Here is a 14,857-nt window from a genome sequence, read left to right as displayed (position 1 = left end):
ATATATATATAAACAAAAATTTAAATGCTCTAGGGTTGTATTTACTTCGAAAGTTTTTTTTTGAGTTTTGGCTTCACATTAGATCATGAACATATCTTTTAAGTTTTTAGTCAAATCATATAATCATTTAGATCCTAAATCCTACACAAACAGCGAAACAATTTACAAACTTTTGACAGGATTTAGGATTTCTCGTACCAAATATCTTCAGAATTTAACACTTGCAAGCTTACTAAATTCAGATTTACATGATTTATCCTATTTGAGCTGCACCCCAATTGCAGCAATACAATCCCTTAGCAATAGCAGATATATATCATAAACACTAAGAGAATTCAAACTTGGGGATGGAGAATTGACTGCCAAAGCACAAACACGCACATTTCCACTGTGCCTGGAACTCTAGTCCTCACAATTGGGGCAAAAGCGCTCAACCAATCAGGCTAAGGAGGATGGTGACTCCTAAATCTTATTGCCCTCGTTTGATTTGTTTTATTAATATTTTATTTCATCTTCTTCTTAATGTAAAGATACAAGTTCCTCCGTTTTACATTGATAGATCAAAAACCCTCAAATAGACCTGTACACCATGTCCTGAATAGATCAAACCCTTGAACAGAATTTCCAGTGTTGATGATATAGATCGCATTCGAGATAATTAGTTCCTTAATAAGAAAACGCAGCAAGTATGCACAACAGATATTAATCAAAAAGAAAATGAGCGGGGTCGATAAGCATAAAACCCGTCATCTAGGGCTGCTCTGAAATGCTTGCCAGAGCTAGCATTGCGGAAGTGAAACACATTGGTTTTCGTAATAACCACTTTTTCCCTTCGGAACCACACCATCGGCGCCGAGGGTTAAGTAGAACTTGCGCAGCGAATCCGGCATTGATTCCGGCGACCTTCTCCGCTGAGATAAACAAAATGAGGATTGTGTGGGGAGGCAGAAAGAAAACCTACACTGCTATGGTGAGTAAGAAATTTGGAGAGGGTAGCACCACCTTCGTGGCGCAGCTCGCTGCCGCCAAATATTCGACAATACTGTATGGTTATTGTATAGGATTCTAGCGTGTATTATTTTTATATAATAAAAAAAATATAATTAAAAAAAAGCATAATCACATGATCACACAAATAAGGTTGTGAAAATAAGATCAGACATCAAATTAGAAGAAGAAAATGTTTCAAGTTTAATGGTTCAACTGGGTGATGTAGGCCTGTATGCCCTCACCCTCTCCCTTTTTTACGGGTATCCGAGTTTTCCTCAATTTTTATAGTTTGAAAATTGTGAAACGAATAATCTTTCAAATTTGTAGTATTTTGGGATGGTCTTGATCGACAGACCGTTAAACCATGATGGGTTGATTCCTTCTGGGTGGTTAATAAGAGGCGACATATTTTTGGATCGTTGATTTGGGGCAGATCGATTGACGCTCGAACAATGCAATGTGGTTGATCGGGTTGTGCCTCCCTTTGTATAAATCCAAGCGAGGGATTCTTAGCTTAGGTGGTGGCACTGCCTCTTTGATTTTACGAAGGAAAAGCCACTCTTTTGAGTGACGGGGTAGACACTCGCATCCATTCTTCCCAACATTCATTCTACGCAGACATGGTTGTGTGTGTTGGGACTCGTCTTATCCCTATGCTCATTGGTTGTTGACTTGGCCATTCAGAGTAGGTGGGTTCACCAAAGGGGGTTTTTGAGGACTGACCCCCATGAGGTTCTGCCTCCAAACGTGGCGGCTAGTTGTTCCTTTAGGTGATTGCCGCCTGAAAGATCTCAAACTGCTCCATCATGAGGGTCATTTGATCTTCTTAAGCCTGAACTTGCACATGGACGTCTGGCTGTGTGACGTCTTTGTTGGGTTCCATGCATGTTATTTCTCTTTAGGAAGTTTCTTCGTCATAGTTAGCTCCGCTACTTGTCTGGGGCATGTCCACGCTCACCACACAACTTTTTAGAATGTTAGATCCCATATTGTATTTTGTGAACATGTCTCGATAATTAGAGCAAAGTGAATGAGAAAAAATAGTGAGTAAGTCAATAATTTGCTCTAGAGAGAATTCGGAGGGGGGAGAGCGAGTCTCCCTTTCATTCGTATTTTTGTCTCTTATTTATAGCAGCGTATTATTTATAATTACAGGAAGGGGGAACAGTTATGAAGATCGTTCTTAATATGATTAATGCTCTAATTAATTTTACAATTTTTATAGTAGATTCATATTATAATTTAGTTTTAGCCATGACAATAATTGACTGAACCAACTTATCTGAGTTTGGCTAATTGAGATGACCTGCCGAGTAGAGACTAAGCTTTCCAAAGTATGTGTTGGTTGATCTAGACGCTCAGTCGTATGACGATCTCGCTCGCCACGAGTCAGTTAGCCAAATGCGGTCATGAGCTCTTGCGCACACTTCGAGCAATTAAGGTTACAGTCATGACCCTTTGAACGAACCCTTTGTCATAGCTTATCAACTAATCCTAATCGTGCAATCATTCATTTACTGGTCGCATGCTCCGATCATTATTTGGATCGACCAGTAGCTTTGAGATCCGTGCTGGTATTATTAATATATACACTATGGAGTAATTTTCGAGCAAGGCATCAATTCTCTATAAGTTCACACAATATTTCCCTCATATTTACATGTAAATATTTACATGTAAATCATCTTTCAAATCTACCTCAAGTGAAACCTAACAGAACACAAGTTATCTCAAAACAATTTTTACTTAAAAGAAAATATTTTAACATAAATCTACAGCTCTATCACATCAAATATCTGTTCACGAAAATAGCATAAAAACTGAATACTCATTGTCCATAACTAGATAAATTAAAATTAAATTTATTACATTTATTTTAATATTAATTTTAAGGTAAATTTACATATATAACACCCAATTTCTATGTATTTTTCTATCAAACACTCTCTTTTGCATCTAGACCGTTCAAATATTTCATCTCACATCAAAAATAATATAATTTAAACTTTCACATAATACACTGTATAGAACTGTCAAATTCACTCCCTTCTAGTTTCCATCTTCCACCCGACAAGCCGTTCCTGTTTACTCAATATTTTCTGTGAATAAAGATCCCCAACACACTCTTCCATTCTTCTTCTCCTCTCCCATCTCTTCAACACAAAAACCCTACTGCTTCCCACCAAACCGACACCCACCCCCTCGCCAAGCATTAACTACAATGTCTCTCCGCGCCGTCGCGGCCGCCGCCGCCGCCGCCACAACAGTCGTCATCTTCTTCCACCCCGTCACTGCAGCACATCACCCCGCCTCCTCTCCCTTCTCAATATCCATTCCTCCATCACATACCATCGCCTACCCTCCCTCCACTTCTTCGACAAAATCCCCCGCCGCATCACCAGCAAAACCCCTTTTCACTTCTCCCGCGAAATCGCCCGCCGCCCCCCCGCCGCATCGCCGGAGAAACCCCTTTTCACTTCTCCAGCGAAATCGCCCGCCGCATCACCGGCGAAATCCCTGTTTTCTTCACCAGCGAATTCACCAGCCGCATCGCCGGCGAAATCTTTGTTCACTTCTCCGGCGAAGTCCCCTGCTGCATCGCCGTCAAAATCATTTTTAACTTCTCCGGCGATTTCCCCTGCCGCATCACCGGCGAAATCCCTCGTCGCTTCTTCTACTCCAGCTAGTACACCAACACCAAATGCTTACCCGAGTCCACCTCCAACATCGCACTCGCCGATCGCACCCCCTATCGTCTCCCCGTCCTCCCCTCCACCTGCATTGTCTTCTCCGCCGTCGATCGTCCCCATTGCCTCCTCTCCGGTGACTACCGTGCCTCCTACGACGGCGGTCACGGTTCCCGCTGTCTCCCCGAACAAGCAGCCGAATGGTACGAAGGTGAGACCGCCGGTATTTTCTCCCGGCGCGGATATCGCCGCCTCTCCGGGGCCAAATAGTTCGTCCGACGAGAAGGTACGGCCTTCGACTCCTCATTCAGCTCTAGCATCTTTTATTCATGCTGGCTAACGTGCGCCGATGCAAGTATTGGCCATCTAAGTATAAAGTTTCTTGCAAAAAATAGTATTATTATATATATTTTTTTAACTCATAAAATTCAAAATTTTCATATCACATCATAAATACATAATAATTATTATGTGGTAAGAATGTAAATTTTTTTAAGGGATAATTACATAAAAAGCATACGAAACATTGCTATTTACAAATCATACACTTTGTAATTATTTGAACTATTAATTCGGTGTATTAATGACTGATATAATGTCCTGATTGTAATTGATTAATTATTTTAGGGTTTGAAAAATAGACTGTCCTTAGGCGTGATTGTGCGGTAATTTTACCTCGACAGTAACTTTACCTATCCTTAGGGCGCGGTGAAGGGCTCCCTACAGCGCACTTTAATACGACGTCCCGCAGTGTCACGTCTTTCTATTGGGTCGGACTTGAAAGTGATTTATTCATTGGGGTTCGGAGGCGTTTGGATTCCGCATGTGTCCCGATATTATGAAAGCGGTGTCAGGTTGGAGCATCCTGGCCGTTCGTTTGGAAATCGCTCGTGAATCACGCTGCAGTTTTTATAGAAGGAAAAGCGTGCGGCGCCTCGAGATTTTCTACGATTAGGGGGTTTTATATATATATATATAATATTGTGTAAAGTATAATTAAAAATGCAATTTAATTTAATTTATTATATAAAATATGATTATAATTAAATTTTAAAAAAAATATTTTTTATATTATCATATAAAAAAATAAAAAAATATAAATAAATTATATTTTTCATTTAAAACTCTTGAATGAGTTCATTAAGATGTTGACTATACAAATATAAATTATAAAAAATATTACATTCTTATTTAATAAAAATATATTTTTTGGAGAAAGTAAAAATGAAGTATAAAACAACAAAGAAAATGTTGAGCTTTGTTTTTCTTACTTGAATTAAAAATCATTGCTAAATTTTTTGAGTAAATTGAGCACTAGTTGAAGTTTATAAAAAAATGTTTGAAAAGTTTTTAATATTAAAAGTAATTTATAATTTATTATTTTAATTTGCTTAACATCAAATAAATTATTATATTCGTACGATTAAAAAAGGTTGGGGTGGAGTCCAACTCAAGCTGCTGCTACTCGGCTAATTATTTCAATTGGGCCAGGTCAACTGGGCCATGGGCCCATCTCCACCCATGAAATCTTGCACATCACATCCAAAATACCACAATTTTAGCTTTAAAAGATTGAAACACGCTTCATGCATAGGTAAATGTAAAAGTTAAAGATTGGGTGTTAGATATGTGCTTGGGCTATTTTGTGCTGATATTGATTAGAGTTCGAGTGAGTTGAGCTTGATTTGAACATCAATTTTTGAATTCCATCTATTTCAAAGATCAGCTGAACTCACCAAAACTTGAAATGAATCCATTTTGTTATGTTTAAAACTTATATGACCTGCTCAAAGTTATTGACACATTATCATTTTCAATCTCATTTGAGCTATCTTGAATTGAGTTGGGATAAAATAGCACATATATTATTATGTTTTAATTTTAGATGCTAAATATGTGTACATATAGGAGTAGAGTCATAAATTCTCTTAATTGGAGAATAAAACTAATGATTTCAAAAATTCCTGCAACTGGTTACAGAAGAATTAAGCTAATGCTTTATACATTAAAGTTGTGAGTGTTGGGATGGAAACTTGGGTTTCAGATGATTTATAGTCAAAATCAGACCACAAAAAAAAAAAAAAAAGAGATCACGCCGAGTATTTTAGAACAAAATATCAAACATAAACACGCAACAAATAAAAAATTTTACTATGTAAGAAGAAAAGTAAAGAAATTTACACACTCAGATTTTCTTTCTGTCCAATGAGATTTATAAAAATTTCGCTTCAAGTACCCTCTTGATTGCACAAGAGAAATCGTTGAAATCCACTTCATCGACTTTCATTGCTCCAAACGTAAACCGTCGGGAAGAGACGCCAAAACTATTGATTTTGAGATATTTGCAAAAATACTCTTGTATTTAAGAATATTTTATGATTCAAATGCAAAATGCAATACTTGGAGATCTGTGAGATATTTTAAAGATTGCATGAGTTGAAGTTTAGATATTCCCAAGTTATATAAATTTAGAACATCTATATGAGTCAACTATAGATGATTTTAAATTGTTACATATAACCTTTTTTTGAAACAAATTACCTCTCAAAGTCATATTTTAAAATCATATAATTTTTTTCAATTTATGCAAACTTATAAAATCATACCTGCATGGGCTCCAACTAAAATACCAAATGTTTTAACGAATAGCTTAGAAATGCTACGCCGGTTAAGATCAAACTCACACTCACATATTAATCAAATGGGTCGCCTTGTCTAAAGGGCAGGCCTGTAAGTTTCATCCAACTACTCTATTTTTCCTACTCTCAAGGACCGAAGTTGACGAATCTAGTAAAGTTAATAATAAACGTCCAAATCATAAAGATAAGAATTTACAAGTTCAAATCATTTAGTTTGTTTCTTTTTTTTATAAGGACAATAATTGATATGATTTATATCCTAAAAAGTCTAAACTAACAAACTCAAATACCCTTTAAACATAGATGTTTTAAATTTTTAATTGCCCGATAATGGTCGTGTTGTCTGAAAATTTTAATAATATGAATCAAATGCAAAATGTAACACTTGGAGATCCTTGAGAGTATTTTAAAGTTTGCATGAGTTAAAGTTTGGATATTCTCAAGTTGTGTAAATTTTGAACATTTATATGAGTCAGCTATGCATGATTTTAAATTATTGCATACATCCCTTTCTTGAAACAAAATCTCTCAAAATCATATTTCAAAATATCATATGTTACTCATAATTTAAATTTCTTTAAATTATACAAACATATAAAATCATAGCCGCATGGGGTGCAACTAAAATACAAAATGGTTTAACAAATAGCTTAGGAATGCTACGTGGGTTAAGACCAAACTACACTCACATAATTCATATTTTGAAAAAAAAAATTAATCAAATGGGTCATCTTGTTTAGATGGCAAGGCTGCAAGTTTCACTCAATTAGTCCAATTCTTCTACTCTCAAGGACTGAGGTTGACAAGTCTAGTGAAATTAATAATAATCGTCCAAATCATTAAGATAATAATTTACAAGTCTAAATCATCTTAGTTTAATTCTCTTTCTTGTTAAGATAGGAGTCGATATGACTTATATCCTAAAAAGCCTGAACTAGCAAACTCAGATGCTCTTTAAATATAAACGTTTTAAATGTTTAATTACCTGATGATGGTCGTGTTAACTGAAAATTTTCATTAGAGGAGTTAATTTCAAACCAACATTAAGTATAAGTTTCAATCCAATATTCAATTAAAATTAATCACTTAAAAGCTAAAAACAAAAATTCATTCATCATTAGCAATAGTTAGTCGAGGGTGACACTTTGATTGAGTTAAACTCATAAAAAATGAATGTCATATGAAATGTATCTCTATATTTACAATCGAAGAAATTGCATGACAGTAAAGTCGTGACCCGAGTCTTCTGTATGCGTGGTTCTATAGCTAAATGACACCACAAAGTAGCATATACGACTAGAGCTCTCTAACCCGATGATCATCATCAAATGACACCGTTATATTACATTCACGTCTACAGTCTTTATATTCTTCAATAGCTTTTTACTTTCTGAGTTGTAAAACATAAGAGTACAATTTATTGACATAAAGTCTTCTGTGAGTTAAGATCGATGTAAATTTATCTTCTTTGGCAAACATCATTTCCAGATCCACAAGAGTCCTTTAGATGATGTGAATCATGATTGCTGACAATGATTATTCAGTCAGGTTTAGTAGACTAACTCCTCTGACTTATTAAATCAGGGACAGCACTATGACCAGGAACGACGGAATCATAGGATCTTTGATCGGGTTTCGTCATTGTTTCTCCCGCCATCCGCTTGATATTTCTAATGACAAATTTTATAATTTAAAATATATCTCGACTGCTATTTTATGTTGATTATTCAATGTTAAATGATTAGCATTAGTCAAAAGTTCTCTGTCTTTGTCGGGAAGGGTAATTAAGCGTCTAGGGGGAATGGCAAACCTCAAATAAAAAACTCCCCTAAAAAAATGAGGGCGAAATCTCTAGGTAGCGTTTTCTCTACAATTCAATCTCACTTTTTAAAATTTAACCCTCCAAAGCTCTCTCAATAACAAATAAATAACAAAATATTTAGATTGTGACATTTATAACCCTTTTGGGATGATGAGTAGTTGAGGAGAATGCATTCTATCGAATGAGTTATTTTGCTTGGGGAGTGTGATTTTAACTGGGAAGACGTGCTCTTAAGGTAGGTGTACGTCGGTCGCTTGCTGTAAAGAAGTTTATATGGATTATGCTGCATTCATTTGGAGAGTCTTATTAGAAGGTAAACAATTGATCAATAAAGCCACAGTAAGAAGAGACTCAAGTCATAAATAATATTGTTGTTGAGCGTTGTTGAGTGTGTTTTTTTTGGATGATATGGCTATGTTTTCATTTGGTGACACCATTTTCTTCAAAAGTATAAGAACAACTGAGTTGATAAAGGTTGCTATGGTTCAAGAGAGAGTCATGAAAGGTAACACTGGTGTATTTGCCACTGCCACCAGCATGCATTATTTATTTTATTTTTTTTTGTGCAGATCGAAATTTGGTTTTCTATCATTGTATTGAACTGAATGACATATTGCCTTGCTTTATATACTCAGTTATCACGCAAAGGTTCAAACAAAATTGATCAAAATGTTCAATAAAGAGACATGATATCTATAATAATTGACTAACTCTTGAAACAGAAGCCTATTGGACCTTGTGAAATTACAAGTTTCTCGCTTAATAGAGCTAGTTTACATGTACAAGTGTTTTTGCTATCTTGAAATTGCATCTAAAATATAACCATGAGGATTTCAGTCTTCAATGCCACAAAGTTGATATGGATGTCTTGGACAGTAGGTCTGCTAGAAAAGTGTGATGATTGGTAAGCAAGTATGGGACAAACACCATTAACATGAGGGCCCTTGAGAATGTTAAATTGGTTACCAGCTTCTGATGAAAGCCAATAGCATCAAAGGTTGGGAGCAGTGGTTATCAATAGAAAGATGGTGCATTGAATGAGGTTATGCCTAAGTTGAAGAACGAAAAAATCTTATAACTAAACTTCTATTCATTAAAAATGGCAAAAAATCTTGTTGATGAGCACTTTGTTTGTCTTCTTGCCCGACAATGGTGGCGCTCTCTCTCCAAATACTCATTCACATATTTTCTCTAGTTTTGTGATGACTTCATAATCCCAATATTGTAATGATGAGATATATTTTGTGCTCGCGTACTGCTGGGGTTTTTTTTTAGTGTAGCAGCTTCATAGTGTACCATATCCTTATTTAGCCCTATTGGAGTTATCTCTCATGATAGCCCATCTTATGGCTTTTCAAAGAACGCTTCCTTATCTTCAATCAGGATAAGTATTTCAGTAAAATAGTAATGAGCTTATCATGTTCGATTAAAGCACCATTTATAAAATTAACACAAGTCTAACTTCCACTTGGTGAAATATATATATATATATATATATAAATTTTGATGTGTGTACACGATAGATCTTTAAAGATTTTTATTCAGATCACTGGATACAATATTTAAAAAACAATATACCAATTGGAATGGAAGAAATATTACCTAATAATATATCTAATCATTCAGATGATGAAAATTTTCAAGATTTGTAGGTTTACATGTGAAGTGTTTTCATCTACCTTATGGGTATAAAATAAGGTTTATTTTATTTTGAGATGTGATATTTCTAGAAGGGCAAACTCACATAATGAATTACATCTCCATAGTTGTGAACTCTTGAGAAACTCTCGATTAAAATATTGATTGGCGTTGCTCTAATTTTAAGCTTGGATTTTTATTGTTGGAGTTTCAAAAGTGAATTGATCCAAGTTTAGAATTTTGAAAAATTAAGCTCAAAGATTAGGATTTACAATCTAATGACAATGTGTCGTGGAAAGGCCCCCGGAAATGGGATTTGACTATCCAAAAGTTTACCCAAAAAATTTAAATAGATGATGGTTGAGGAAAGTTTGAGTCCAATTATAAGATGTAAAATTAAAATTTGAAGGTGAAAATTTTAATTTCGACGGAAATTGGAAAAATTCCTAAACTAAGGGTCGAGTCAGGCTGAAAAAATTTCTATATGCAAGATAGAATTTTAATTTCAATGTAAGCCTAAACTGTACAAAGAGCCTAAATTGGAGGACTAACATAGAATTTGAGAATAATGACCCCGATCAAAATGCCCTTGAATTCCATCATTCCCGGGTATGTTGGTTTTCTTCGATTGCAAACCAGCCTTATTGCTATAAAACAAGTGTGGCGAAGTACTGATGACTCACATAAATATATATGACGTATCAGTAGTATCTAGAATGGAGTTCCCATAGGGAACCAAATGAACCCTATAAAAATAAAAAAAAAAAAATTCTAGTTTACTATCGTCGGTCCTAACTTGAATGGTTCAAGTTTTTAAAGCTTAATAAAGTTTCTATCTTAATAATTTTTACTAAAGCAAGTCTAACCTAGCAATCCAAAGGAAATTTTTGAAGCTGTGAAAGACAAAGGTTAAGGAGTTAAAAATGAATTCGAGAAAGGTTTGGAAGAATGAACCTTTGGTGCAATAAGCATCCAAATCCAAATTAAAAAAGTGGGTCAAAATTAAATGAAGTTGGAGATGTGATTAAATATTGCTTAGAAAAGTGATTAGTTTCCTCGCCAAAGATGAAATGGTGTTGGTTCAACATCAAAAAGCAACTGATCACATACATGGTTGTTTTGAAAGAGAGGATGTATTTAATGAAGTTGCAGGCCATTTCTTCAAAGCTCAAAAAAATGACAAGTTGTTTGGATTTATCTGTTGTTGATCAGGAATTCTATGCTAGAAGTACCTTGAATTCTTGTAAAATCATTATTATTTGTAAAAATATGATGAATTGGCAAGTCAATAAAAAAAGAAAAAAGTTGACATGAAAATGAGAAAAACAAAACTATTTTAAAACAGATTTACGTAAAATATGTTTTTTATCTCAAACAACACAAGAAATGATCACGATTGGGTTTCATATTATGACATGTTTGGTTTGCTGAATAGGGAATGCAGTGTAATTAAAATATTTTGAAGTTGGAAGTAGATATAGAAATTTTTATTTTTATTTTTTGGTTGGAAGAAAAAAGAAATAATGTAAAATATATTCGGCAATAGCTGTGTCAGTAACCACTATCCTGGGCACCGACAACAAACCGCAGTGGTGATGGTGTGCGGCTGGCTGTGGCGGGCGATGGTGGCAACGACAACATGGTGCATTTTGTAGTGTACGTGGAAATCACCCAAATTGAACGAATTCGAAATACATCAATTTTGAACGGTGGACTAAATTCTTATACTCATCAAAATTTTATGTTGCATTCTGGTTATCTCTCTGCTAAATGCCTAAAAATTTTACAAACTTCTGCATTAGATTTACTTTGCACCACTATTTAAAAGAACCAAATAGCTCAATGCTTAGTCCCATATTGTTAGCACAGCACTAATGATTGCCAACTGGACATAACCCGACTACTTGCTTCATATATCAACTGTAATCATGTGCATTTATATTTACTGTGCTTTTATGTCTGCAGAGTGGAGCTGCAACTATAATGAAGATGGGAAGGCTTTGTTCAGTATTATTGGAGCTTCTGCTGCCCTTTGCCATATTGGCCTGAATCTCTATGTAAAATAACATAATAGAATAGAAGAGAGCACAGTAGAAGAGAAATGCTTTCTTTCAGTTCTCTTTACTGTTCTCCTTCCTTCTATTCTATCAGTTGTCCATTTCTTTCTTTTATTTTCTTGCTGTGGTTTATTTTTTTGGCCGAGCCAAAGAGTGAGACGTCGTTGGGGTTGTATTAGATATTATTTATATTGTACTGTTGTTTTTTGTTCTTCCAGTGCTGGCCAAATTGTTGCAGGGAGATTTACATGAGTGCCACTCAATTCTTATGCATTTACATTAATTTAACATTTTGAAGGTAAATGTATAAGGTGGCATGTATGTTTAAAAATTGAAATTTAGGGGTTATATATGTAAATACATATGAATTTAGAGGCAGAAATATGATTATATATAATTTTTTACCCATAGACTACTTGTCCAAGTGGTTAAATTGAGTTGTATGTTGGGAGTAACTACTCGAGATGATTGTTATTACCAATAAGAACACGTGTTTGTCAATCTTTAAAATTGCGGTATGATATTCATTTCACAATCTTTTCATAAATACATCATAGATGGAAATTATCAACCATTAAATATATTTTTTAATCAATTTTCTTTTTTGTATAAATGGAAAGTCAAACGAAGAGATGGACTCCACTGTCTTAGGGACCTCCCTTTCTCTAGAAATTTCTCGACTTCGTGAGGATCCCTCTCTAAAAGTTCTTATAGCTCGAAAATGAGTTTGATATTCAGGCTTATTGGAGTAGAAGTTCAATAAATAATCTCCGAGGCATCTTTTGGGTCTTAGGTCCATATTTATCTTCTACCTTTGTTCTATAAAAACATTATATTTATGTTGAATCTAAATTTATCATCTAGATCATGCCCAAAGCATTATGCATTGAGACTGAGGGAGAGAAAAAGAGCGAGAGCAAGTTCTTCGGGCTCTCTGATTTATTTTATATATTGAAAGAAGCTGTTATAAGAGAATGGGAGAGTGAGTTAAATAACTAAAAAACTCAAATGGCTAACCCTCCTTTTACATTAAAAAGATCATTTTATTTATAGATTATATAGGTATCTAGAAAATTACATCATTACCCATACAAATTATTATGTCTCTGGGAATTACAGATTATTATTGTCTTTATTGACACATTTTTCATATATCTACACATTTCCGTATGTCTGGCCCACCAAAAGAGATACAACTAATAGAGAGAATTATTATTAGCAACAAGAACACATGTTTGTCCATTTTTAAAAGCATCGCCATGTCACGGTCTTTTCATCGAGACGTCATAAATGGAAATCATACAATATTAAACATATATGTATATATGTACTTATCAATTTTTGTCTTTTTATAAAGTCAAAATGAAGCGATGAAGGACTCTGCTCTCTTAGAGCCCCATCCTCTCGAGAGTTTATGAAGCCGGGCAAAACAAGGGTATTCCTTAGACTGATACCCATTTTATATATTAAAAAAAGTTGTAACAAGCGAAGGGGAGAGCAATGCCTAAATGATTAAAACTCCCAAATGACTTGCCCCTCTTTTACATGAAAAAAGGTTATCCTATTTATATATCATAAGGGGCATCATTATACTCTGAGAGTTACTTGTTATTTTTGTCTTAATTCATATTTTTTCGTATATCCGACATCCTTTCATATGTGTGGCATCTTTTCATAGTTAGGTCCATCAGGCGATGTGGCCAGCCGCTCGGCTGGGGTGCGGTTGGTTTCTGCTACCGTCAATATTTTTATTTGGACATAAATTTTACCATATTATACGTACCCATAACCGATACGAGCCCCCATGTCCTAAAAGATTCAATAATTTGCATGTAAATCTCCTTTGAAAAAAATTTTAAATCTATGAATACTAGATAATCATTTGACATTTCCCACCATTATAATTTAACTATTTGACATTGGATTATTCAAATATCCTATTCCTTCACAACTAACACCTCTATATGACCATGAAATAATTTGTCATCATCAGGTCGGCCCCAATCATTTTTATAATACATATATATAACCCTAAACCTTAATATATTCGATTATAATACATATGAGCAGATAAACCTTAATCTATTCATCGAAATAGTTCTTACGCAGCCGTAGCCGCAGCTTAACTGCAGCTAATTATATTAGTTTAAGCCGACGGTAACAAAATAGTTTCTAATACCGAAAACCGTCACACCCACAATTAACCATCTCCCACGTAAGCCTACTGCTAACTGTTTTTTGTACGCGTGGCGGGATTTAACGCCCATCATGTCGTCAATGTCGCCGTGCCGGTGTTCCCGGTGCTTTTCACTATTTGTTTCTTGGATTCTTTATAAAGCTCCAAATCTTCGTCAGAAAAATGATTTCGTAATTAAAAAAAATGAGAAAATTATTTTTAATTAATTTATTTAAATTAAATCATCCAATTCTAATTTTAGAACTTATGGTATAAGTATAACTAAATTCATTATAGCATTAGGACAAAACTTTGATATGGGACATTTACATAAGAGCCGCCCAATTTCTATGTATTTACATGTCTAATATTTAATTTTTATTTGATGATGATTGCATCAAAATATCGAAGATGTACCAAATTCACAATAATTTGACCGTGACACTCATAAATGCATCGATATGATAATTTAAAAAATCACCCATTGTGCACTGTTATGTAATTATTGATTTTAGAGGCGATTACATGAAAGGGCACCCAAAATTAGGGGTGTAAACGAGCTCAGCTTGTGTTCGGCTTGTTTATATTTTGAGCTCAAAAAGTGTGTTCGTGTTCGGTTCTTTTACTTAGCGAGCCGAACACGACCCGTTCACGAACAAAGAGTCGTTTTGACAACCCTAATCACGTAGACATAAGATGTTAATGATTGTGACAAGATTTAAAATATTATTTTAATTTAATTTACTAATTTTAATTATATTTTCTTCATTAATGCTTTTAATTGATTATAAATTTTTGTAGCTTTGTAGTGAATTAAATTTTTTTAAAATACTGCTCATCAAATATAT

General features: G+C 34.6%; 1 protein-coding gene and 1 long non-coding RNA gene across 2 annotated transcripts; both read left to right on the top strand.

The window, feature by feature from the left end:
- Positions 1–2,399: 2,399 nt before the first annotated feature.
- On the top strand, positions 2,400–11,825 carry LOC110023578 (extensin-like). Its single transcript, XM_020723064.1, has 3 exons — positions 2,400–2,431; positions 3,102–3,963; positions 11,742–11,825. The coding sequence occupies exons 1-3, from the start codon at positions 2,400–2,402 to the stop codon at positions 11,823–11,825; spliced, it is 978 nt and encodes a 325-aa protein (XP_020578723.1).
- LOC110023303 lies at positions 3,910–12,050 on the top strand. The gene is made up of 2 exons (XR_002293883.1): positions 3,910–3,963; positions 11,742–12,050. It is a non-coding gene; the product is annotated as an uncharacterized LOC110023303 (long non-coding RNA).
- The last annotated feature ends 2,807 nt before the right edge of the window (positions 12,051–14,857 follow it).

The sequence above is a fragment of the Phalaenopsis equestris genome, unplaced genomic scaffold (assembly GCF_001263595.1).
Source record: "Phalaenopsis equestris unplaced genomic scaffold, ASM126359v1 Scaffold000224, whole genome shotgun sequence".
Taxonomy (NCBI): domain Eukaryota; kingdom Viridiplantae; phylum Streptophyta; class Magnoliopsida; order Asparagales; family Orchidaceae; genus Phalaenopsis; species Phalaenopsis equestris.
This window is presented reverse-complemented; position numbering and strand designations above follow the sequence as displayed.